Source organism: Aulostomus chinensis, chromosome 8, assembly GCF_037954235.1.
Source record: "Aulostomus chinensis isolate RoL2024-O1b breed Wild chromosome 8, RoL_Achi_v1.0, whole genome shotgun sequence".
Taxonomy (NCBI): Eukaryota; Metazoa; Chordata; class Actinopteri; order Syngnathiformes; family Aulostomidae; genus Aulostomus; species Aulostomus chinensis.
Genome location: NC_141327.1, coordinates 30,248,348 through 30,271,360, shown reverse-complemented (window position 1 = coordinate 30,271,360; position 23,013 = coordinate 30,248,348). Strand labels below are relative to the sequence as shown.

Here is a 23,013-nt window from a genome sequence, read left to right as displayed (position 1 = left end):
CCGTCCCATCTTAAAAAATGATCCCAACACTCAGTTCTGTTGATGTTCCTCTCAGTGCCTTCCGGGTTCTGTTGGAGAACGATGAGGACAGACTGCTGGTGGTCTTCAACAGAGGACTCATCCTCATGACAGAGGTAAAGTCAGGACCTTGTCCTCGCAGCATTGAGATGATTGAAACGCCATAAAATCCACCACAGGAATGAAATAATCATTTAAGCCCTGAAGTTGCAGTGTCATGTTGAATGACAGGTATTATTTTTTGCTTCGGAACCCCCCTCCATTTTTTCTTCGTCATTGAATGTTCCTGCTAAGAATTTTTTTCAAAATGACCTAAATCTGTCCTCCGCAGTCCTTCAACACTCTGCACATGATGTACCACGAAGCGACGGCGTGCCATGTCACAGGAGACCTGGTCGAGCTGTTGTCCATCTTCCTGTCAGTCCTCAAAGCCACAAGACCATACCTGCAGCGCAAAGGTCAGACCAGCTGGCATCGTTACCGTGTAGCCTGACGCCCGGGACACCCTGGTTACAGACGGTCCTCAGGCTTTGCCTCCTTCCTGTTAGACGGCATTGAGGGCAGAAAAGTCTCATTGGTCACATTGTTGAAAAAATGCAGCTACATAAACGCCACAATCTGAAACACACTTGCAAACTAGTGTGACATAAACCATCAATAAACCTGTCCTCTTGTTCCAGACTCACCGTAACACCTGACTGTTATTAACTCTTGTTGTTGCGCTGGAGGTGTGTTTGTCTGCTCTGAGCAGATGTTTGGCTCTCGTCTGACAGATGTGAAGCAGGCTCTGATCCAGTGGCAGGAGAGGATCGACTTCGCCCACAAGCTCCTGACCCTCCTCAACTCTTACAGCCCCCCGGAGCTCCGCAACGCCTGCCTGGGTACACATCCACGCTTGACCCCCGACCACCTGAGAAACAAGCACTCTCTCACTGCCATAGTTTTATTTTTTCAGAAGTTCTCTGAAGAATCCAACAGATTCCTGTACATGTCTGTGGTTTCTACGTGTTTTCTGACTGACAGAGGTGGATCCTCTTGTGTGTTCTTTGTTCTGCTTCCTGCAGATGTGTTGAAGGAACTCGTTCTCCTGAGTCCACATGACTTCCTGCATACTTTGGTTCCCTTCCTGCAGCACAACCACTGCACCTACCACCACAGCAACATCCCCAGTGAGTCTCCTCCTCACGTCCTGCTCCTTTCCAAAAATACTGGGCGGTGCTGAAAGCATCTTTCTCCACCTCCACCTTCTTTGGTGCTTGTTGAGTGAAACGATCATTCCCCTGAGTAAAATGCAAAGCTAACCTCATGTAGCTGAGCAGCTGCAGCACATGAACCAGCACGTGCTGCAGCTGCTCATGTCGCTTGTTACACTGGGTCGACTAGGCTGCAGTCCTTACTAGTCAAAGAGTGAGCAACTTGGGCTCAAGTCTGGACTTTTTAGTGTCCTATGTGGGAGTGTCGGAGAACAACAATCAAGTCCAGGGATGTCATGAGCACCGATACTTGTAATCCCACTCTGTTCTAAAACTACAAAACACCGACGGTACCCATTTGTTAAAGCATCAATCCGCGCTGCGCCTTTTCTGGAACTGACGGGGGCAGTATACCCCCCAGAGTTATCCAGTCGCTAGGCTATTTGCATTACTGCTACTACTCCTACTTGAAGTAGGAGGTGGCTACACATGGCATCAGAAAAACTACATTGAAGATGGCAACTGCTGCTGCTACCGCACCGCCCTTGTAGAAAAACAGGCACCAAGAGCAGTCAAGTCTGGAAGGGTTTAGCAGGTGAGAGTGAGGCAGTGAACCCGTTATCAGGTGTCAAATGTCCCCCGGCCTGGGGGACTCATGACCTGTCCACGTAGTCGCGGGATGTAGAGTCCCATGGTGAAATAGGTCACATGTCTTTTTAGCGAGCAGAGCGTCTGGGAACTAGCGTTGCTCCGCCTGGCATCACGAGCACAAAGGTGATCAGGACTGGGGTCCGTTCAGTCACGTCCGTTGTTTAAAGTTAAGTTGTGTGTGTGTTCGTTCCATAGTGTCCTTCGGCCCCTACCTGCCATGCAGAGAGAACATCAAGCTGATGGGCGCCAAAAACAACATCCGACCTCCGCGACCGGAGCTCAACATGTGTCTGCTGCCCTCGATGGTGGAGAGCAGCAAGGTACGTCCACCTGTCACATGACGGGGCGCCCTCACCTGTCATGCTGCCTAATTCAAGCCTGCGTGTGGTGTCTGTCTCTCTCAGGGGAAGGATGAGGTCTACGACCGCATGCTGCTGGACTACTTCCTGTCCTACCACCAGTTCATCCACTTGCTCTGTCGCGTCGCCATCAACTGCGAGAAATTCACAGACACACTCATCAAACTAAGTGTGTAGTGTGTGTGTTTCAAAAGTGACAGAATGAAGCGTTGTGACGAGTCAAACGGAGGACTGACACTCTTAAACAACTCTTCATCCCTCAGGTGCGTTGATCGCCTATGAAGGACTTCCTCTTCACCTCGCTCTCTTCCCCAAACTGTGGACGGAGCTCTGCCAGTCGCAGGTACGTCACTGCAGAGGTTTTTGACGCTACTTCTGGTTAAATGTGGATGATGTCACTGGACCGATCCTGTGTGTTTCCTCTCAGTCTGTTCTGGCTAAGACGTGTGTGAAGCTGCTGTGCGAGGATCCGGTGTTCAGCGAGTACATCAAGTGCATCTTGACGGACGAGAGGACCTTCCTCAACAACAACGTAGCCTACTCTTTCCTCACCTGCTTCCTCCACAAGGTACAGTGGTCCTCCATCGGTGGGTTGGACGAACCAACCAGGTTCTTTGTCCCTGTGCCTGATGTCACACAATCATCTGGATTGGAAGCCTGGATTTTGATCTCAGTCATTTCCAGCTCTGGATAAGAACTGAGAAAAGAGAGTGTGGAGGCAAACGTCAGCGTTCGACCAAGAAGCTGTGAAGACTTCAGAGCCGTTGTTGAAATCCAGCGGCACGCATCTGGGAACATGATGTCACCTGAAAACATGGCGGCACATTTACAGATGTGATATTTAGACAAGCACCACAGTCCGTGTTTGCAATGAACACATGAATGTGACATCAGCATTCGTAGAGCAGATTATCGATCTAACGATGTTACGCTCTGTGTGCGTGTGCGTGCCTGCGTGTGTGTTAAGGTGCAGGTGCTGTCCGGTCCCAGCTGCTCCAACCTGATCGGTGTTTTAGTGACAAACCTGTTGAGTGAGCAGAGCAGCCTGCAGCCTGAGTTAGCAGCTCACCGCCTGGAGCTCAGCAAGACCAGCGGCCTGCTCAACGCTGTAGGAACACACACTCACTCACTCACTCACTCACTCACTCACACTCACTCACTCTCACACACTCACTCACTCACACTCACTCACTCACTCACTCTCACACACACACACACACTCACTCACTCACTCTCTCACACACACACACACTCACTCACTCTCTCACACACACTCACTCACTCACACACACACACACACTCACTCACTCGCTCACTCACTCACTCACTCTCACACACTCACTCACTTGCTCACTCTCACACACTCACTCACTCGCTCACTCTCACACACACACTCACTCACTCGCTCACTCTCACACACTCACTCACTCACACACACACTCACTCACTCACTCACACTCTCACTCACACACACTCACACTCACTCACTCACACACACACACTCACTCACTCACACTCACTCACTCACTCACACTCACTCACTCACACACTTACTCACTCACACTCACTCACTCACACACACACTCACTCACTCACACTCACTCACTCACACACACACACTCACTCACTCACTCACTCTCACACACTCACTCACTCACTCTCACACACACACTCACTCACTCACTCACTCTCACACACACACTCACTCACTCACTCTCACACACACACTCACTCACTCTCACACACACACTCACTCACTCTCACACACTCACTCACTCTCACACACACTCACTCACTCTCACACACACTCACTCACTCTCACACACACTCACTCACTCTCTCACACACACTCACTCACTCACTCTCTCACACACTCACTCACTCACACACACACTCACTCACTCTCACACACTCACTCACTCGCTCTCACACACTCACTCGCTCTCACACACTCACTCACTCGCTCTCACACACTCACTCGCTCACACACACTCACTCACTCTCACTCACTCACACTCACTCACTCACACACACTCACTCACTCACACACTCACACTTACTCACACTCACTCACACACACACACTCACTCACTCACACTCACTCACTCACTCACTCACTCACTCACTCACTCACTCACTCACTCACTCACTCACACACACATATCTGATCGGTTTTTGGAGACCACTGTCTTGTGTCTTTTGTCTCTCAGGACTTGAGGGCGTTGGTGTTGCTGTTGTCCGTCCAGCCGCCTCAGGTCGTTGACCCCGCCCTCTGCCCCGCCCTGCAGGATTTGCTTGGTCGCTGTCGTGTTTGTGCCCAGCAGCGCAGCGCTCTGGAGCTAGAGGCTAAGGACCACAAGGTCAAAGGTACAACACCTCCTGCAGTCCTAAAACATCTGGCCCAGATGCATGATGGGAAACTTTACCAAACATTTTGCTGCCTGGCAGCAACGAATCATTTTTCATAACAAGCAAAGTTTAAATGTGGGGGGAAATCGCAAAAACTCAAGGGTTCATCGACTCGTCCAACCAAGACGACCTGGGATTCATTCATTTTTAAAGGTTGGAGCCTTCAAAGTGCCCAGTTAGGAGTTGATATTTTCACTGTCTCAGGAGTAAATCTGTTAGGAATACTGCGTTGCTCTCAGTGATACTTGAATATCTCTCGAGTACTCAAACATCTCTTGAGCTCACAAAGCAGTTTTTCCCTCCTGCATCACTTCCCTGTGACGCCAGGATGTAGAAAGAGACAGTCACACATGTAGCTTGAAGCTAATGGCTAACAGCTAAACGTCCAAGAAAATCTTTACAAACTATATAAATGTGTGTGTGTGTGTGTGTGTGTGTGTCAGCTGAGGATGAAGGAGCGACTCCAGTGAAGAGGCGGCGTGTGAGCAGTGGTGATGACAGAAGCGGTGACACAGCGGCGGCGCTCTGTACTGCCTCCTCCTCCTCTTCGTCATCCTCCTCCTCCTCCTCTTCGGCCCTCCCACCGTGCAGCGAGCTGAAACCTGACCACCAGGAGGCGCTGACGCCCACCAGCACCTCTGACACAGAGACTCGGGACTCCTCCTCTCTGATTGACCCAGGCACAGAGCAGGACCCACCCTCCCCTGATCCCGCCCCCACCTCTACAGGAAATTTAGACTCCTCTCCCAAAGAGGAGAAGATGGAGGGCTCTTCCTCATCTTCCTCCTCATTCTCCTCCTCCTCTTCCTCCCTGCTGCAGGAAGCGGGGGAGGCATTTGTGCACGCAGAGGAGGGGCCGGAGGTGCCACAACACATGGTGGCAGTTGAGGAGGAGGTGGAGCAGCAGGAGGGGAGGAGGGGTCTGTCGACTTCTGCATCCTCAGAGGAGGGCAAAATGGAGAAGGAGGCTGAATGTAAGACCAGTGGCAGCTTGGCCCCACCCCTCTCAGACGACACAACCTTCCCAACAGCTCTGGGACTGGTGGGGGAGGGACCTGAGGGTTGCGGTGGCCACACCCCCTCCCCACAGGTGTTCCCATGTGCGGGTCCCCCACCTGACATGCTGGACATGCTGTACAGGACGGTGGAAGCCACCATCGCCATAGTTACCAAACTGTCTGTTAAAGGCCCTCCCTGCTCGTGACATCATCAACTCACAGTCGCCATGAGATTTTTCCCCCCAAAAAAATGTTTTTCTCTTTCTGGAAGACAGAAAAGTTTTCCTGATCTGTTTTTTTCTTCTGCTGTTTGTGCTGCTGTTCGTTCCCTCCAGCTGATGTTTCCAGCTTCTGTGGCGCCGCCGTGTCGTTTCGCACCGTAAAACTCGACTTCTCACAGCTGCCCATCGTCGACTTCAAGAGAAACAAAGTTCAACAGTTCAAGCTATAGCACATTTTTTTCCCAAAGGGCAAAAAAGTTCTTGTTTCTTTTAATGTGTTTTATACTGATTTGATTTTGTTTGGGATTTGTGATTTTATTTGTTTGAGTTTGCTGTAACGGGGAAAGGTTTACACAACTCTGCTCCTCTATGTAATTTAATTTTATTGCATTTTTACTGTGTATAAAAATGGTCATCCTCTGTGCCAGTTTTGTACTTTATGAACAAGGCAAAAGAAAGTTGCCTTGATGTTTTCTGTGGTTTAATTATCCAGAAACTAAGTTTACCTGTAAATTAAGAGAACCACAAGAAACTTGATTCTGTAAAGAATCCTCTAGTCGTTGCCTGAAGGTGTATATGAAAACTATATAAATATATATATAAATATCTTTATATATATGAATATATAAAAGCGGTGCTTTATTTGACTGTGGTTGTAATAAAGCCCCAATGTTGGACCAGTTGGCGATTTTATTTTCTTTACTGAAGTTCGTTCCATCCACTGTTTGGTTCAGCTTCTGCTGTGTCATGGTTTTCTCCTGATTTTACTTTAAAAGAGAATAAATTAATAAAACTGTTTTAATATGAAGATTTAAGAGCTGAAATCCATTTTGGAGCTGTGGATGCTTCTTTTTTTTTCCTTCTCCCTCCATGTTGAGTGTTTTCACTGTTTCAGGGGCGTCCGTGTCAGCTGCAGGTTCGCCACTGCATCCATCCAGAACACGAGCAAGTTCGGATCAAATCTGGACCATCAACCCGCTGCACACGCAGACATACGCCACACGCAGACATACGCCACACGCAGACGTACACCACACGCAGACGTACACCACACGCAGACGTACGGCACACGCAGACATACGCCACACGCACACATACGCCACACGCAGACATATGCCACACGCAGACATACGCCACACGCAGACATACGCCACACGCAGACGTACACCACACGCAGACGTACACCACACGCAGACGTACGGCACACGCAGACATACGCCACACGCACACATACGCCACACGCAGACATACGCCACACGCACACATACACCACACGCACACATACGCCACACGCAGACATATGCCACACGCAGACATACGCCACACTGCCAAAGGCACACGCAGACTTACGCCACACGCAGACATACGCCACAGGCACACGCAGACTTACGCCACAGGCACACGCAGACTTACGCCACACGCAGACATACGCCACAGGCACACGCAGACTTACGCCACACGCAGACATACGCCACACGCATACGCAGACATACGCCACACGCAGACATACACCACACGCAGACATACGCCACACTGCCACAGGCACACGCAGACTTACGCCACACGCACATGCAGACATACGCCACACGCAGACATACACCACACGCAGACATACGCCACAGGCAGACATACACCACAGGCACACGCAGACTTACGCCACATGCACATGCAGACATACGCCACACGCAGACATACGCCACACGCAGACATACGCCACACTGCCACAGGCACACGCAGACATACGCCACACGCAGACATACGCCACACGCAGACATACGCCACACGCAGACATACGCCACACGCAGACATACACCACACTGCCACAGGCACACGCAGACATACACCACACTGCCACAGGCACACGCAGACATACACCACACGCGGACATACACCACACGGCCACAGGCACACGCAGACATACACCACACTGCCACAGGCACACGCAGACATACACCACACGCAGACATACGCCACACGCAGACATACGCCACACGCAGACATACACCACACGCAGACATACGCCACACGCAGACATACGCCACACGCAGACATACGCCACACGCAGACATACGCCACACGCAGACATACACCACACGCAGACATACGCCACACGCAGACATACACCACACGCAGACATACTCCACACGCAGACATACGCCACACGCAGACATACGCCACACGCAGACATACACCACACGCAGACATACACCACACGCAGACATACGCCACACGCAGACATACGCCACACGCAGACATACGCCACACGCAGACATACGCCACACGCAGACATACACCACACTGCCACAGGCACACGCAGACATACACCACACTGCCACAGGCACACGCAGACATACACCACACACAGACATACGCCACACGCAGACATACACCACACGCAGACATACACCACACACAGACGTACGCCACACACAGACATACACCACACGCAGACATACACCACACGCAGACATACGCCACAGGCAGACATACACCACAGGCACACGCAGACTTACGCCACATGCACATGCAGACATACGCCACACGCAGACATACACCACACGCAGACATACGCCACAGGCACACGCAGACATACGCCACACACAGACATACACCACACGCAGACATACACCACACGCAGACATACACCACACTGCCACAGGCACACGCAGACATACACCACACTGCCACAGGCACACGCAGACATACACCACACTGCCACAGGCACACGCAGACATACACCACACGCAGACATACACCACACGCGGACATACACCACACGGCCACAGGCACACGCAGACATACGCCACACACAGACATACACCACACGCAGACATACGCCACACGCAGACATACACCACACTGCCACAGGCACACGCAGACATACACCACACGCAGACATACACCACACGCGGACATACACCACACGGCCACAGGCACACGCAGACATACGCCACACACAGACATACACCACACGCAGACATACGCCACACGCAGACATACGCCACACGCAGACATACACCACACTGCCACAGGCACACGCAGACATACACCACACGCAGACATACACCACACGCAGACATACGCCACACGCAGACATACACCACACGCAGACATACGCCACACGCAGACATACACCACACTGCCACAGGCACACGCAGACATACACCACACGCAGACATACACCACACGCAGACATACGCCACACGCAGACATACACCACACTGCCACAGGCACACGCAGACATACACCACACGCAGACATACACCACACTGCCACAGGCACACGCAGACATACACCACACTGCCACAGGCACACGCAGACATACACCACACACAGACATACGCCACACGCAGACATACGCCACACGCAGACATACACCACACTGCCACAGGCACACACAGACATACACCACACACAGACATACGCCACACGCAGACATACACCACACGCAGACATACACCACACTGCCACAGGCACACGCAGACATACGCTACACACAGACATACACCACACGCAGACATACACCACACGCAGACATACGCCACACGCAGACATACACCACACGCAGACATACGCCACACGCAGACATACACCACACTGCCACAGCCACACGCAGACATACACCACACGCAGATATACGCCACACGCAGACATACACCACACGCAGACATACGCCACACACAGACATACACCACACGCAGACATACGCCACACGCAGACATACGCCACAGGCACACGCAGACATACACCACAGGCACACGCAGACATACGCCACAGGCACACGCAGACATACACCACACGCAGACATACGCCACAGGCACACGCAGACATACGCCACACGCAGACATACACCACACACAGACATACGCCACAGGCACACGCAGACATACGCCACAGGCACACGCAGACATACGCCACACGCAGACATACGCCACAGGCACACGCAGACATACGCCACAGGCACACGCAGACATACGCCACACGCAGACATACACCACACGCAGACGTACACCACACACAGACATACGCCACACACAGACATACACCACACGCAGACATACACCACAGGCACACGCAGACATACGCCACAGGCACATGCAGACATACGCCACACGCAGACATACGCCACACGCAGACATACACCACACGCAGACATACGCCACAGGCAGACATACACCACACACAGACATACGCCACAGGCACACGCAGACATACGCCACAGGCACACGCAGACATACGCCACAGGCACACGCAGACATACACCACACGCAGACATACGCCACAGGCACACGCAGACATACGCCACAGGCACACGCAGACATACGCCACACGCAGACATACGCCACACGCAGACATACACCACAGGCACACGCAGACATACGCCACAGGCAGACATACGCCACAGGCACACGCAGACATACGCCACAGGCACACGCAGACATACGCCACAGGCACACGCTGACATACGCCACACGCAGACATACACCACACGCAGACGTACACCACACACAGACATACGCCACACACAGACATACACCACACGCAGACATACACCACAGGCACACGCAGACATACGCCACAGGCACACGCAGACATACGCCACACGCAGACATACGCCACACACAGACATACACCACACGCAGACATACACCACAGGCACACGCAGACATACGCCACACGCAGACATACACCACAGGCACACGCAGACATACGCCACACGCAGACATACACCACAGGCACACGCAGACATACGCCACACGCAGACATACACCACACACAGACATACGCCACAGGCACACGCAGACATACGCCACAGGCACACGCAGACATACGCCACAGGCACACGCTGACATACGCCACACGCAGACATACACCACACGCAGACGTACACCACACACAGACATACGCCACACACAGACATACACCACACGCAGACATACACCACAGGCACACGCAGACATACGCCACAGGCACACGCAGACATACGCCACACGCAGACATACGCCACACACAGACATACACCACACGCAGACATACACCACAGGCACACGCAGACATACGCCACACGCAGACATACACCACAGGCACACGCAGACATACGCCACACGCAGACATACACCACAGGCACACGCAGACATACGCCACACGCAGACATACACCACAGGCACACGCAGACATACGCCACACGCAGACATACACCACAGGCACACGCAGACATACGCCACACGCCCTGCTGGTTCACATTCACCTTCCCATTCACAGAAAATCCCCCATGTTTAGTGTGGCTGAGAGAATCCCATACAACCAACGTACCAGAAAGTACGACATCAACCAAGTCGACCCTGCTGAACCAGTGAGAAAGAAGATGGAGGATTGTGACGTGTACGTTGACCAGAGGGTGGTTGCAGCCACGGTTCTCAAATGGCCAGACGTTTCGTTGCAGTGCCCTGAACGGTCTCGCCAGATAAGGAAAGGTCGAGCAGATCATGCAGAGTACCGTGTTGCAAGCAACTCTGGGGGATTGCTCAACTACCAAAATGATTTGCTGGTTTTTTATGTTTTTGCTTCCCCGTGTTCATCCAAATGTACAAATGAGAAAAAAGACGGGAGCATCCTTAAGTTCCTACGTCCCATGAAGAATCAGGAAAAACATGCATTTGTCTTTTCTAAAGTTTTCAAGCCCAAAGACAGTAGATTCACGGAAGACGTGAGAGGAGCTCTGTCCAGTCTTGGGGAATCTATTGGTCAGGCTAACATATACCGCTGTGACACAAGGCCAGGAGGTTCTTGTACACCTTGTTTCAGTAATGGTCAGGTTAAACCCGAATGTTATTCAGATGAAGGAGACACAAACATAAATAAGTCTGATGGGGGACACGGACCGAGCACCAGCGGAAACCAAGGGTCCGCGCAGAGTTTTGAGAGGCAAGAGAAGCGCTGACGTCATTGGGGAGAGTGACTCCTTTCCACAAGGTCCCGATGTTCGCGATGAGGAGGAAGGTTCGACTCATGGAGGACACGATTTCCTGGCTGCTAGTCATGTGATCGTCAGTGGCATGGAGAGAGCAGTGAGCCCGGTTACAGGAGGACCAGGAGGAAGAGTGATGCGGGCTGGAGAAGGACGGCAAAAAAGAGTGTGCTGGCAAACTGGAAGCTGTGGAATAAAAGTGTGCAGGCATGGAGGAGGATGTAGAATAAGAGTGAGCTGGGGTAGAAGGGGATGGGGAAGAAGAGTGAGCTGGGGTAGAAGGGGAAGCAGAGTGAGCAGGGGTAGAAGGGGAAGAAGAGTGAGCTGGGGTAGAAGGGGAACAAGAGTGAGCAGGGGTAGAAGGGGATGGGAAAGAAGAGTGAGCAGGGGTAGATGGGGAAGAACAGTGAGCAGGGGTAGAAGGGAAGAAGAGTGAGCAGGGGTAGAAGGGGATGGGGAAGAAGAGTGAGCTAGGGTAGAAGGGGAAGAAGAGTGAGCAGGGGTAGATGGGGAAGAAGAGTGAGCAGGGGTAGAAGGGGAAGAAGGGTGAGCAAGGGTAGAAGGGAAGAAGAGTGAGCAGGGGTAGAAGGGGAAGAAGAGTGAGCTTGGGTAGAAGGGGATGGGGAAGAAGAGTGAGCAGGGGTAGAAAGGGATGGGGAAGAAGAGTGAGCTGGGGTAGAAGGGGAAGAAGAGTGAGCTTGGGTAGAAGGGGATGGGGAAGAAGAGTGAGCAGGGGTAGAAGGGGAAGAAGAGTGAGCAGGGGTAGAAGGGGATGGGGAAGAAGAGTGAGCTGGGGTAGAAGGGAAGAAGAGTGAGCTGGGGTAGAAGGGGAAGAAGAGTGAGCAGGGGTAGAAGGGGATGGGGAAGAAGAGTGAGCAGGGGTAGAAGGGGAAGAAGAGTGAGCAGGGGTAGAAAGGGATGGGGAAGAAGAGTGAGCTGGGGTAGAAGGGGAAGAAGAGTGAGCAAGGGTAGAAGGGAAGAAGAGTGAGCAGGGGTAGATGGGGATGGGGATGGGGAAGAAGAGTGAGTAGGGGTAGAAGGGGAAGAAGAGTGAGCAGGGGTAGATGGGGAAGAAGAGTGAGCAGGGGTAGAAGGGGAAGAAGAGTGAGCAGGGGTAGATGGGGAAGAAGAGTGAGCAGGGGTAGAAGGGGAAGAAGAGTGAGCAGGGGTAGAAGGGGAAGAAGAGTGAGCTTGGGTAGAAGGGGATGGGGAAGAAGAGTGAGCAGGGGTAGAAGGGGAAGAAGAGTGAGCTTGGGTAGAAGGGGATGGGGAAGAAGAGTGAGCAGGGGTAGAAGGGGAAGAAGAGTGAGCAGGGGTAGAAGGGGATGGGGAAGAAGAGTGAGCTGGGGTAGAAGGGAAGAAGAGTGAGCTGGGGTAGAAGGGGAAGAAGAGTGAGCAGGGGTAGAAGGGGATGGGGAAGAAGAGTGAGCAGGGGTAGAAGGGGAAGAAGAGTGAGCAGGGGTAGAAAGGGATGGGGAAGAAGAGTGAGCTGGGGTAGAAGGGGAAGAAGAGTGAGCAAGGGTAGAAGGGAAGAAGAGTGAGCAGGGGTAGATGGGGATGGGGATGGGGAAGAAGAGTGAGTAGGGGTAGAAGGGGAAGAAGAGTGAGCAGGGGTAGATGGGGAAGAAGAGTGAGCAGGGGTAGAAGGGGAAGAAGAGTGAGCAGGGGTAGATGGGGAAGAAGAGTGAGCAGGGGTAGAAGGGGAAGAAGAGTGAGCAGGGGTAGAAGGGGAAGAAGAGTGAGCTTGGGTAGAAGGGGATGGGGAAGAAGAGTGAGCAGGGGTAGAAGGGGAAGAAGAGTGAGCAGGGGTAGAAGGGGATGGGGAAGAAGAGTGAGCTGGGGTAGAAGGGAAGAAGAGTGAGCTGGGGTAGAAGGGGAAGAAGAGTGAGCAGGGGTAGAAGGGGATGGGGAAGAAGAGTGAGCAGGGGTAGAAGGGGAAGAAGAGTGAGCAGGGGTAGAAAGGGATGGGGAAGAAGAGTGAGCTGGGGTAGAAGGGGAAGAAGAGTGAGCAAGGGTAGAAGGGAAGAAGAGTGAGCAGGGGTAGATGGGGATGGGGATGGGGAAGAAGAGTGAGTAGGGGTAGAAGGGGAAGAAGAGTGAGCAGGGGTAGATGGGGAAGAAGAGTGAGCAGGGGTAGAAGGGGAAGAAGAGTGAGCAGGGGTAGATGGGGAAGAAGAGTGAGCAGGGGTAGAAGGGGAAGAAGAGTGAGCAGGGGTAGAAGGGGAAGAAGAGTGAGCTTGGGTAGAAGGGAGTGAGAGTGATGACACACAGCCACAGTGATGCTAATGCTAATGTCAGCATGCTAACATGAAGAAAAGATAGAAACCTTCAGTATTTTGCTGCTAAACCTGCAGCCTGGAATAAACGACTCGATCATTTCCCGTGTCAGTGGATTCAAGCTGCCTCACATCTGCCTGTCTGCAACCTGCATGTTTATTTTTGCAGCCTTCATTGCTTTACCTGATGGAAGGTTTATGACAAGTCAGCGAAACACTGACATGTCATGCAGCCAAACAATCAGATCAAGGTAACCTTCACCTCAGCGCCGCAGCGCCCTGACACACAGTTTTCCATCATGAATATTAAACTTTCTCCTAAAATCATCGATTCACAAACCAAAAAGACGAGTGTCTACGGAGCCCTGGAGCAGCCATGGAGAGAAAAATATAGAATTTTAAGGCTGTGAAATATAACTCATTCCCTTGGGTTCGACTTTGGTGATAAAATGTACTTGTTTACATTCGGCAACATTCTGCTGTTTTACTTTAAATATTTTTTTATTCAATACATGATCTGTTCATTTCAAAGGCTCCAGCGCCGCAGTGTTTTTGCTTGTCATGTGACCTGTCAGGTGACCTGTCTCCCTGTTATGACAGGTTGTGCTGCCGTGAGGAAGAAGAGGGAGACATAACAGGATGATTTTATGAAGCTCGAGACATTTCTCAGTCTCCACAGCTCATCTCTCCTCATCCATTGGTTCCAGACGGAGAGGGAAAGCCAGCAGAAGGAACGACGAGGGAAGATGAGAGCGTTAAAGACAGCTTTGTTGCTCCTTTCAGCTCATCTTTTGACTTCAGTCAATCAACCAGTCAATTGAACTTTATCTATAACCACAAATTACAACTGGCCTGAAGGGGCTTTAATCTGTATGCAATGCAACGTCAACACCCCTGAGACCCTCGATCAGGGGGCGGCAAAGCCTCTTAACAACACAAAAAACCTTTTAACAGGGAAAAAGGCAGATTCCTGAGGGAGGGTCCCAGGAGGGACGTCCTTCCCTCAGGATGGACAGACATGACCAGGGGTGAAAGTGGCTGAAAAGTCTTAAGTTAAGTTTTACGTTTTTTAATTGGTTTTGGGTGATGTTTATGACAGTTTTCGGGTGTCTGTTCCCCACACAACTGCAGCCCCCACAGCCCCGCCCTTCCCCCTGGAAAGGCTTTGAAAACTGCCTTGTGCAGTCACTGCCCTCTCCAGCGCTGACGACAGGGAGCAGGCAGACATGCAGACACAGATCATCAGAGTCACTCCATCAGTTCACACTTCACAGCGAGAGACACGGCACAGAAGGTGGAAAGTTTCAAGAACAATCACGAATTTGATTTTGCCCTCTGTTTTGTTTTCTTTCTCTTTTTTTTGTTCTGTGAGAGGGCAACAGTGTGGTTTTCACCAATCAGAACTAGCGATGCTGGTAACGAGACCCACGTGTCCGTCTGTCAGCCAACCAGAAGATGCGCTCATGGGCACGACTCCGTGTCAAGGAGGTTTCACACTGAACGCGCAAGGCGCAGGCTGCGCTGGGGAAGTCCATTCATTGTGTATGAGGGCGCTGTGACGTCACGAGCGCCGAACCAAGCCCAGCAACTCGGTAGCGCTGCGCGTGCTTGCGCCCCACCCCGAGCAGCGCGCCGCGTCTGCCGCGTTCAGTGTGAAACCGCCTTCAGACGTCGTTTTCTTGATTTAAGATGGGATTTTGACAGCTCCCTTCTCCTCCTTTTTTAACGGAACTCTGCTCCGGCCATGAATATTTTACCGGAACTGCGTTCCGGCCCGGTCCGGCTCACTTTCACCCCTGGACATGACATGGACAAGAACAGAGCGGACCAACACAGCCACAGAATACAAAATGAAGACAACTCATCCTTTTGAAAACTGTAAACACTCAAGGGCGCAAGTGTTGAGCAACCTACCGAGTTGCCAGCTGGGTGGCAGACAGGCCGGCGTGCTCTGCCGCCCCGTTGTGGGGGTCCTACTCAGAAAGTAAAAGGGGTGGCTGTCAGCGCCGGTGTGTTCGAACAGAAACGATCAGTCAAACGTGATGACAGATGGAAAGAGCAACCATAATTGGACCGTGTCTCGTTTAAGCATCAACTTCCACTGCTGGACTTTTAATTTGGATTTGTGAGTGCTAGTTTTGCAAGTGTTCCTGCGGTTCATCCATGTGTTTTCTAGTTTGTGTTACTTCTAGTTTCAGTCAGTAGTTTTGAGTTCCTGTTTTAGTTTGTCAGCTCTTCCCTCCTGTATCTTTGTGTGCTTAATAAATGGGTGAGTACTTTTTTTTTTTTTTTTTTTTTAATTAAATGAGGATGGGGTGTGGTGGTGCAGTTGTGGTGCTGTCGCCCCACAGCCAGAAGGTTCTGGGTTCGATTCCCGCAGAGGACCCTATGGATGCTGTGTGGTGCCCACACCTTGGGTGGGCTGGGCAGCGGCGTTTGCATGTTTTCCCCGTGTCCCTAGGGGTTTCCTACACAGGAAGCCCTCACAAAAACAAGCAACAATCCTGGTCACTGCAGCTCACCAGCAGACTGACCTTTGTCAACTACACCCCAAAATTGTGGAGCGCATTCCCCATAAATATCAGGGAAGCCAACATTCTCAAAAGGCAGCTTGGAACCAAAGCATTTGATTGATTTTTATTGCACGATTAATCTTTTCTTAATTATTGCTCTGAAACGACCTGCTAATCTTATCTTGCACTCGTTTATACTTCACCGTTCTCTCCCTTAGAGGCAGCTGGAGGACCAGACACACACTTGGATAGTTTTTCTCCCATCAGCCTTCATGAGCTCAGTTCAACAATGTCCTCCTCTCAACCTCCACCTGTCTCCTAGACCCCATCCCAACTCAACTGCTCCAAGACTCTCTCCCCTCGTTAGCCCCTCCCTCTTAGACATGATCAATGTGGCGCTGGTATCTGGTTCTGTCCCTCAGTCCTTTAAAGTGGCAGGAATTAGACCAACAATCTCCAGGCAAACAGAGTCATGTTGTTTCTGCAGTCCAGTGTAAGGAGCAGCGCTCTGACCTGTACAGGGGAGACAAAACAACCACTGAACAAACGCATGGCGCCACACAGGAGGGCCACAACCACAGGCCAGGACTCAGCAGTCCACCTCCACCTCAAGGAGAAGGGAAAACCACAAGGTGTGCATTCTATCTAAGGTTGAAGGAGGGGTGAAAGAAGCCATTCATGTCAAACTAGAACGTCCATCTTTGAACAGAGGAGGGGCCTCAGACACCACCTGTCACCCTCCTACGATGCCGTCCTCAGGTCCTCCCCAGGAGGTGCAGCCTGCTTTCACGCCTTCACCCAGGTGACCTGAACGACCCTCCTAAGAGGGCTGGGAAGGTAACGACCCGAAACTGAGGCCATCGACTCACATGACCTCCTGATGAGCCTCTTGCTCTGGCCTGACCACCTCTTGTTTTGTATACCTGACACCTCCCTCTAGAAATTTAGAACTGAAGAAGCTTCTTGGATGAGAGGAGAAACGTCTTGACTAACAGGAGGGGAGGCAGCTGCCTGAACAAAAGCACTTTGAGCTGCATGTCCTGTATGCCAGGTGCTACAAATAAAGTCTTACTCACTCGGCCCTTCCTGTCAGTCCTTTGTTTTAGCGCTTCACCTGGGTCTTGTTTTGTAAGTCTGATGTGCGCCATTATTACGTTCAACCAGTCATAATTGTGATTATTTGCGATAGCTGTATCAGGCAATTGAGTGTGTGATTCAATGTGTCCCCCGCAAGGAGCTAATAAAGGAAGGAAGGAAGGAAGGAAGGAAGGAAGGAAGGAAGGAAGGAACTAGTCACAGCCCTGCTCCTTCCTGCCCTCCTGTTCTCCACCTCTTTCTTGTTTCATTCACAGCTGAGTGGAGTAGAGTTTGGTTGTCCGGTCAGTTTTTGGCCATCGCTGTGTCACCATACAAGTTCTGTTTTCCAAGTTTCTTTTTTTTTCTTTTTGTAAATAAACTTCCTCGTTGGTTTCCTGTTGGCTCTCTGCTCTGTGTGTGGGTCAGTCTAGCTGGTAGCAGTCTTTGACTGAGGGGAGTTCAATTTGGCCCTGCATTCCTTGTGCATGAGGGATTTTGATGCTTCCTTTGTAAACACCGTAGTTTATTGATTAGCATCGAGACTTCATCACGAATTCAGGGATTAAAACAAAAAGTACATAGAAATCTGGGAGCCTGGCCCTCCTTCAGCTCATAGAATGGCTTTGCAAATTATTTGAATGTTGGAACACAAGCTGTTGGGGCCAGTGGCCATGAGTCAAGCTTGACATGGGAGTTCCACAGGGGTCTACTTTAGGACAGCATTCAGGTAATTTCTTTAGAAATAAATTACTTGGATTAAGATGTTTGAAATTAATTGTTAAATTCATTGGCGTGTAGACAAATCTATTGTCCACAGGGCTCCACAATGGAGGCTCTGAACTTTCATGCTGTAAAGCTGTGTGAAATGATGTCAAAGTGCCTTTTTCTACATATTTACGTGGTTTTGGTAAAATCCTGAAGCTTGGGAGAAACTTGTTGTGGATATTAACTGGCGCATTCCCCGGTGGAAGCAGGTGATTCTGGTCCAGATGTCGTACCGATACAGATCGATGGATAGATAGCTTCACGGTGCAGCTCTCTGAGACTTTCCGAAGGTTTTCAGACCCAATGAATCAATGGTTTTCGTCCGACAAATTGATGTCATGGAGACGGTGCTCAAAACAATTCTTCGTTCACTGTTTTACAGCTGCTTCTTTTGACTCAACAAATCTTTTGCATCTCAGTGATGGCTGGCAGAGACACAAAAAACATATGAAGTTAAATGAATCATCAAATGACAGGGATTTTTATGTAAACACAATGTTTACTCGTACTTGGCACAGATGTGTGCTACAAACACAGGGACACCAGGTTAGGACACGTCTTTCATGTATAATTTCTCCATGGAAACGCAGACATACTTCCAAATGAAGCTCTGTCTGATTAACTTGACGGGTCAGCAGCGGATCTTTGTTCATTGTTGTCTTTATTTGATTCTCGCTTTGAAGTTTCTTCGTGGTTTCTCAACCTGAAGCTGATCGACACGATGGTTAACGGCCTCCTTACAGTTTAATATTCTACAGGAGGCCACACAACGCCCTGGTCTCGCGAGCCTGGAACTTCACCTCCCGCGATGCTTTGTGGTAACCACGTGATAGGGCCCATCTGCCTCACGTGACCGTTGGAGGAAGGAAACATGGCGGATGCGGAGGCAACGAAATCTCTGAGCGGTTTGCTGAATGGAATCGCTCAGAAAGTTTATTACCACAACAGTGAAATGACGGAGGAGCTGCTGAGGCGCGAGTTGTACCCGGATCTGTCCCGGGACGAGTTCACGGACCTGCACGAGAAGATGAGAGGCTTCTTAAAGGTACAACGACACACGGACGCCAGAAATGTCCCGTTTTACTTCGCAGTTTAGAAATGTACGATCAGAAGTGTCGCCTCGTCGTGTTCCCTCGTTAATACACACAGGAAAATTGGATCTGTCCATGTGATTGGCAATTATTGGTCTCAGTGATTAACCGAAAATGTGATTACTTGACAATGAAAGTAACTGTTCCAGCTCTAAACAACAAATATATATTCAATAAAAGGGTATTTTAGCTTCCAAGTACTCACTAACTGCAGTCTTGAACTCACAAATATGTTGGTCATTATTTCTTTGTGACTCCGGGATGCAGGAAGATCCAGCCACGTGTATTTAGCAGTTAACAACAGCGAAACTGTCCAGAAACCATTTTCCAGCTCCAGCTCCAGGTCCAGGTCATGGTGGGGTGTAGTCCAGGTCTCCTTAATCTAGAGCAATCTTGAGTGATCCACTCACACTTAGACGGGAGATTAAAACACAAAACCAAGAACGCTTCTTGAACGTGAAGAGTTTTTGGACAGTTTAGCTCTCGTTAGCAGTCTATCTCCATTAGCTTCAAGCCAATATACAGTTTCTGAAGTATCACTTGAAGGCCTGAAAAGTGGTGTTGCTGGGTTCAGCTTCAGCTCTGCTGGTGCTGTCCTGGTTCTGGACTCGTCCTCCTGACTCTTCCTCTATGTTCCAGTCCATCGCTACAGCAGACATGGATCACGCCCAGCTGGAGGCCTTCCTCACAGCCCAGACCAGGAAGCACGGTGGCGGTGGTGTGACTGCTGAACAAGCCGCCGCCCTCTCTCGCTTCTGGAGGAGCCAGCGGTTACGGGTCAGGGAGAGCTTGCTGGCCCAGAGCCGCTGGGAGCCCGGCCTCAGGGGCCTCTCCTGGAGGGTGGACCTCCAGACGGCAGCCAGCCAGGGCGACGCAGCGCACAGTGGTCCAGTCGCTCTGATGGAGCTGGAGCTTGGCAGGACAGGACAGGTGAGCTCCAGACACATCCAGTACGGGTACCAGCACCCAGACACATCCAGTACGGGTACCAGCACCCAGACACATCCAGTACGGGTACCAGCACCCAGACACATCCAGTACGGGTACCAGCACCCAGACACATCCAGTACGGGTACCAGCACCCAGACACATCCAGTACCGGGACCAGCACCCAGACACATCCAGCAGCCTGAAGCATCTTACTAGGTTAGAGGGCTTGAGCAAGATGGCGGCGGCAGAGACGCGTCCCACAAACCTGTAAATGTGTCAGACACGGTAGCAAGCAGTGACTCTCACACCCGGTAGAGTTGAACTTAATACTATTGGATAGAAAACTCCTGAATGCAAATATGGAACAAAATAATTGTTGAAGAATTTTTGTCTCTGATTGCAACGACAAATCTTCAACAACTTCCTGTCAGTCCCACCGTTTGAAACGTCCAGAGACAAACCTGTCCTCTGTCAGCGCGCGCCGTCCTCACTGGGACTGGGCGGACCGTGTTACATCCGTGTGCATTGAAAGCTTGCTGTTTATATGTGCAGCTTTGCGTTGACGTTCATTTCATTTTGTCTCTCAACCAATATCAGTCCTCAGCTCACGAAGGTGTCTCTCCCTCCTCCATCCCTTCTTAGTGACTCCAGAATGCAGGAAAATCCGCCACGTGTGTCTAGCTTGATGCTAATGGAGACTGACGGCTAACAACGGCTAAACTGTCCAAAAACGTGTGTTTACAACCTTTCCAGGTCAGCTGGTGTGATCCGGATCTCCCCAATCCAGATGTTTGATCAGAAATAAGCGATGAAATGATAAAAGCTAACTATCAAGAACACCTCTGGTTCGGTGCGACTGTGAACGGGTTCAACCGAATGCTCCAGCTGCTCACACGTTCAGTGGAATGATCTCAAGCCCTCCAAAGGGGTTCTAAGAGAATCTTTTCTTCTCCTTTGTGTCTTCCAGGACTCTGAGTTTGTGTGTGTGGAGTTTGACGAGGCCAGAGTCAGCCAGGTGCTGAAGAAGATGTTGGATATCCAGCGGAGCATTGACAGCATCGTTAACCGCAGCTAAACGTCGGCGTGGGCGCTGATCTGACACATCGAGGTGTGATTCTCCTCCTGCAAACGGATCTGCCCTCTCCTACAGATGAGAACCTGAGGGGTCCATCACCTCTTTAAGTTAAATGCATAATTGAGGGTGTGGCCTCTTTGACTGGCAGGCAGGGGTGCTGGTACAGTAACTCAGGTCCACCCTGAACTCCTCCCCAGATGCACCGATGTCCAAACATGGTAACACAGATGCTAACATTGGTATGCTAACACGATGAATAATGGAGTGAGTGTTTTTGGCTCCTTCGCCTGCCCCGCAGAATTCCACCAAACGCTTGTTTCTTGATATTTGCGTAGGATTCAGGAACTTTTCTCTTCTTGCAAATCACTGCTCGTTGTTTGAAACGCCACTTCAGGAATTCGTAAAAAGAACACGCCCAGCGACACCTCCAGAGGAAAAAGTACGTGGCGTTGTTTTTGAAAGCATCCTCAATCCGCCACTTCTTTCACAGGTGTCTGAGGCGTTCACGAGCAAATGTAAAAACCTGGACGAATCAAGAACTTCTTTGCTGTAAATGTTCTGCTTTTCTTGTTGTGGCTTTGGAATAAACCGTTGTACCAGTAAGCATCCTGAGTCCACCGGTAACAGTTTTGTGTCCTGATGAGGTCGCGATGATGGTTGATGGGAGGAGACGCAGCTCTGATTGGTCGGAGCCCCAGGTTGGACCAAAGCATTTGATAATGCAGATCCGGGATCAAATGTGTGTCGAGTACCAATGAACCGAAGTGCTGTGGTTTCCTTACAGACTTCCAGCATCTCTGTTGGGTGTCTGTTCAATGAACACAATGGAATTTCTACCAATAATGGCAAGAGGATGAGATTTCCTCCCAACATTGGGAATCACGTCACAGTTTCACTTGGATGGGTTTCAGCTCCAAACCCACCGGCAGAAATCAAGACTGCCGTGTTGCTGGCAGTTAACTGGGATCTGAGGTTTACCTCTCAAACTCGTTGCTTTTAATTTGGTTAATATTTTAGTGGTCCAGTGTGTACATGAGTGTGTAAAGTGATGGCTCATTAATTGTAATTAAGGTTAAAGTGTCTAATCATAGTGACGTGGAGGTGGAGCCCAGGAGGTGGACCAGCTGCCTGGTCGTCAAAGGGTCACTGGTTTGATCCCATACTTGCATCTCATGCTACAGTACCAAAGAAATCACTTGGTGTGGGAAATGTTGTGTCTTGGTTGTCATGGTGACCGAAAGACACCTTCAGGGCCTCCCATTCCACATCCCTGATATCCCTGTAGTCCTGTTAGACTACAAATACTCCTCGTCCCTGCCAGGTCTTCTTCAGTTGGACTACAAATACACCTCGTCCCTGCCAGGTCTTCTTCAGTTGGACTACAAATACTCCTCGTCCCTGCCAGGTCTTCTTCAGTTGGACTACAAATACACCTCGTCCCTGCCAGGTCTTCTTCAGTTGGACTACAA

The 23,013-nt window shown here is 50.8% G+C and overlaps 2 protein-coding genes across 3 annotated transcripts in view; both read left to right on the top strand.

The window, feature by feature from the left end:
- Window positions 1-6,662, top strand: part of usp34 (ubiquitin specific peptidase 34) — a 64,007-nt gene extending 57,345 nt beyond the window's left edge. For both annotated transcript variants that reach the window (XM_086212388.1, XM_086212389.1), the window contains exons 68-78: window positions 56-134; window positions 350-476; window positions 792-899; window positions 1,083-1,187; window positions 2,058-2,182; window positions 2,267-2,390; window positions 2,485-2,564; window positions 2,649-2,789; window positions 3,189-3,329; window positions 4,432-4,588; window positions 5,074-6,662. In XM_086212388.1, the coding sequence (XP_086068514.1) occupies window positions 56-134; window positions 350-476; window positions 792-899; window positions 1,083-1,187; window positions 2,058-2,182; window positions 2,267-2,390; window positions 2,485-2,564; window positions 2,649-2,789; window positions 3,189-3,329; window positions 4,432-4,588; window positions 5,074-5,834 (1,948 nt within the window). In that variant the 3' untranslated portion in view covers window positions 5,835-6,662. The remainder of the gene's footprint in view (window positions 1-55; window positions 135-349; window positions 477-791; window positions 900-1,082; window positions 1,188-2,057; window positions 2,183-2,266; window positions 2,391-2,484; window positions 2,565-2,648; window positions 2,790-3,188; window positions 3,330-4,431; window positions 4,589-5,073) is intronic.
- Window positions 6,663-19,280: 12,618 nt separating this feature from the next.
- On the top strand, window positions 19,281-22,679 carry commd1 (copper metabolism (Murr1) domain containing 1). Its single transcript, XM_086212387.1, has 3 exons — window positions 19,281-19,493; window positions 20,179-20,469; window positions 21,437-22,679. The coding sequence occupies exons 1-3, from the start codon at window positions 19,320-19,322 to the stop codon at window positions 21,542-21,544; spliced, it is 573 nt and encodes a 190-aa protein (XP_086068513.1). The 5' UTR covers window positions 19,281-19,319; the 3' UTR covers window positions 21,545-22,679.
- The last annotated feature ends 334 nt before the right edge of the window (window positions 22,680-23,013 follow it).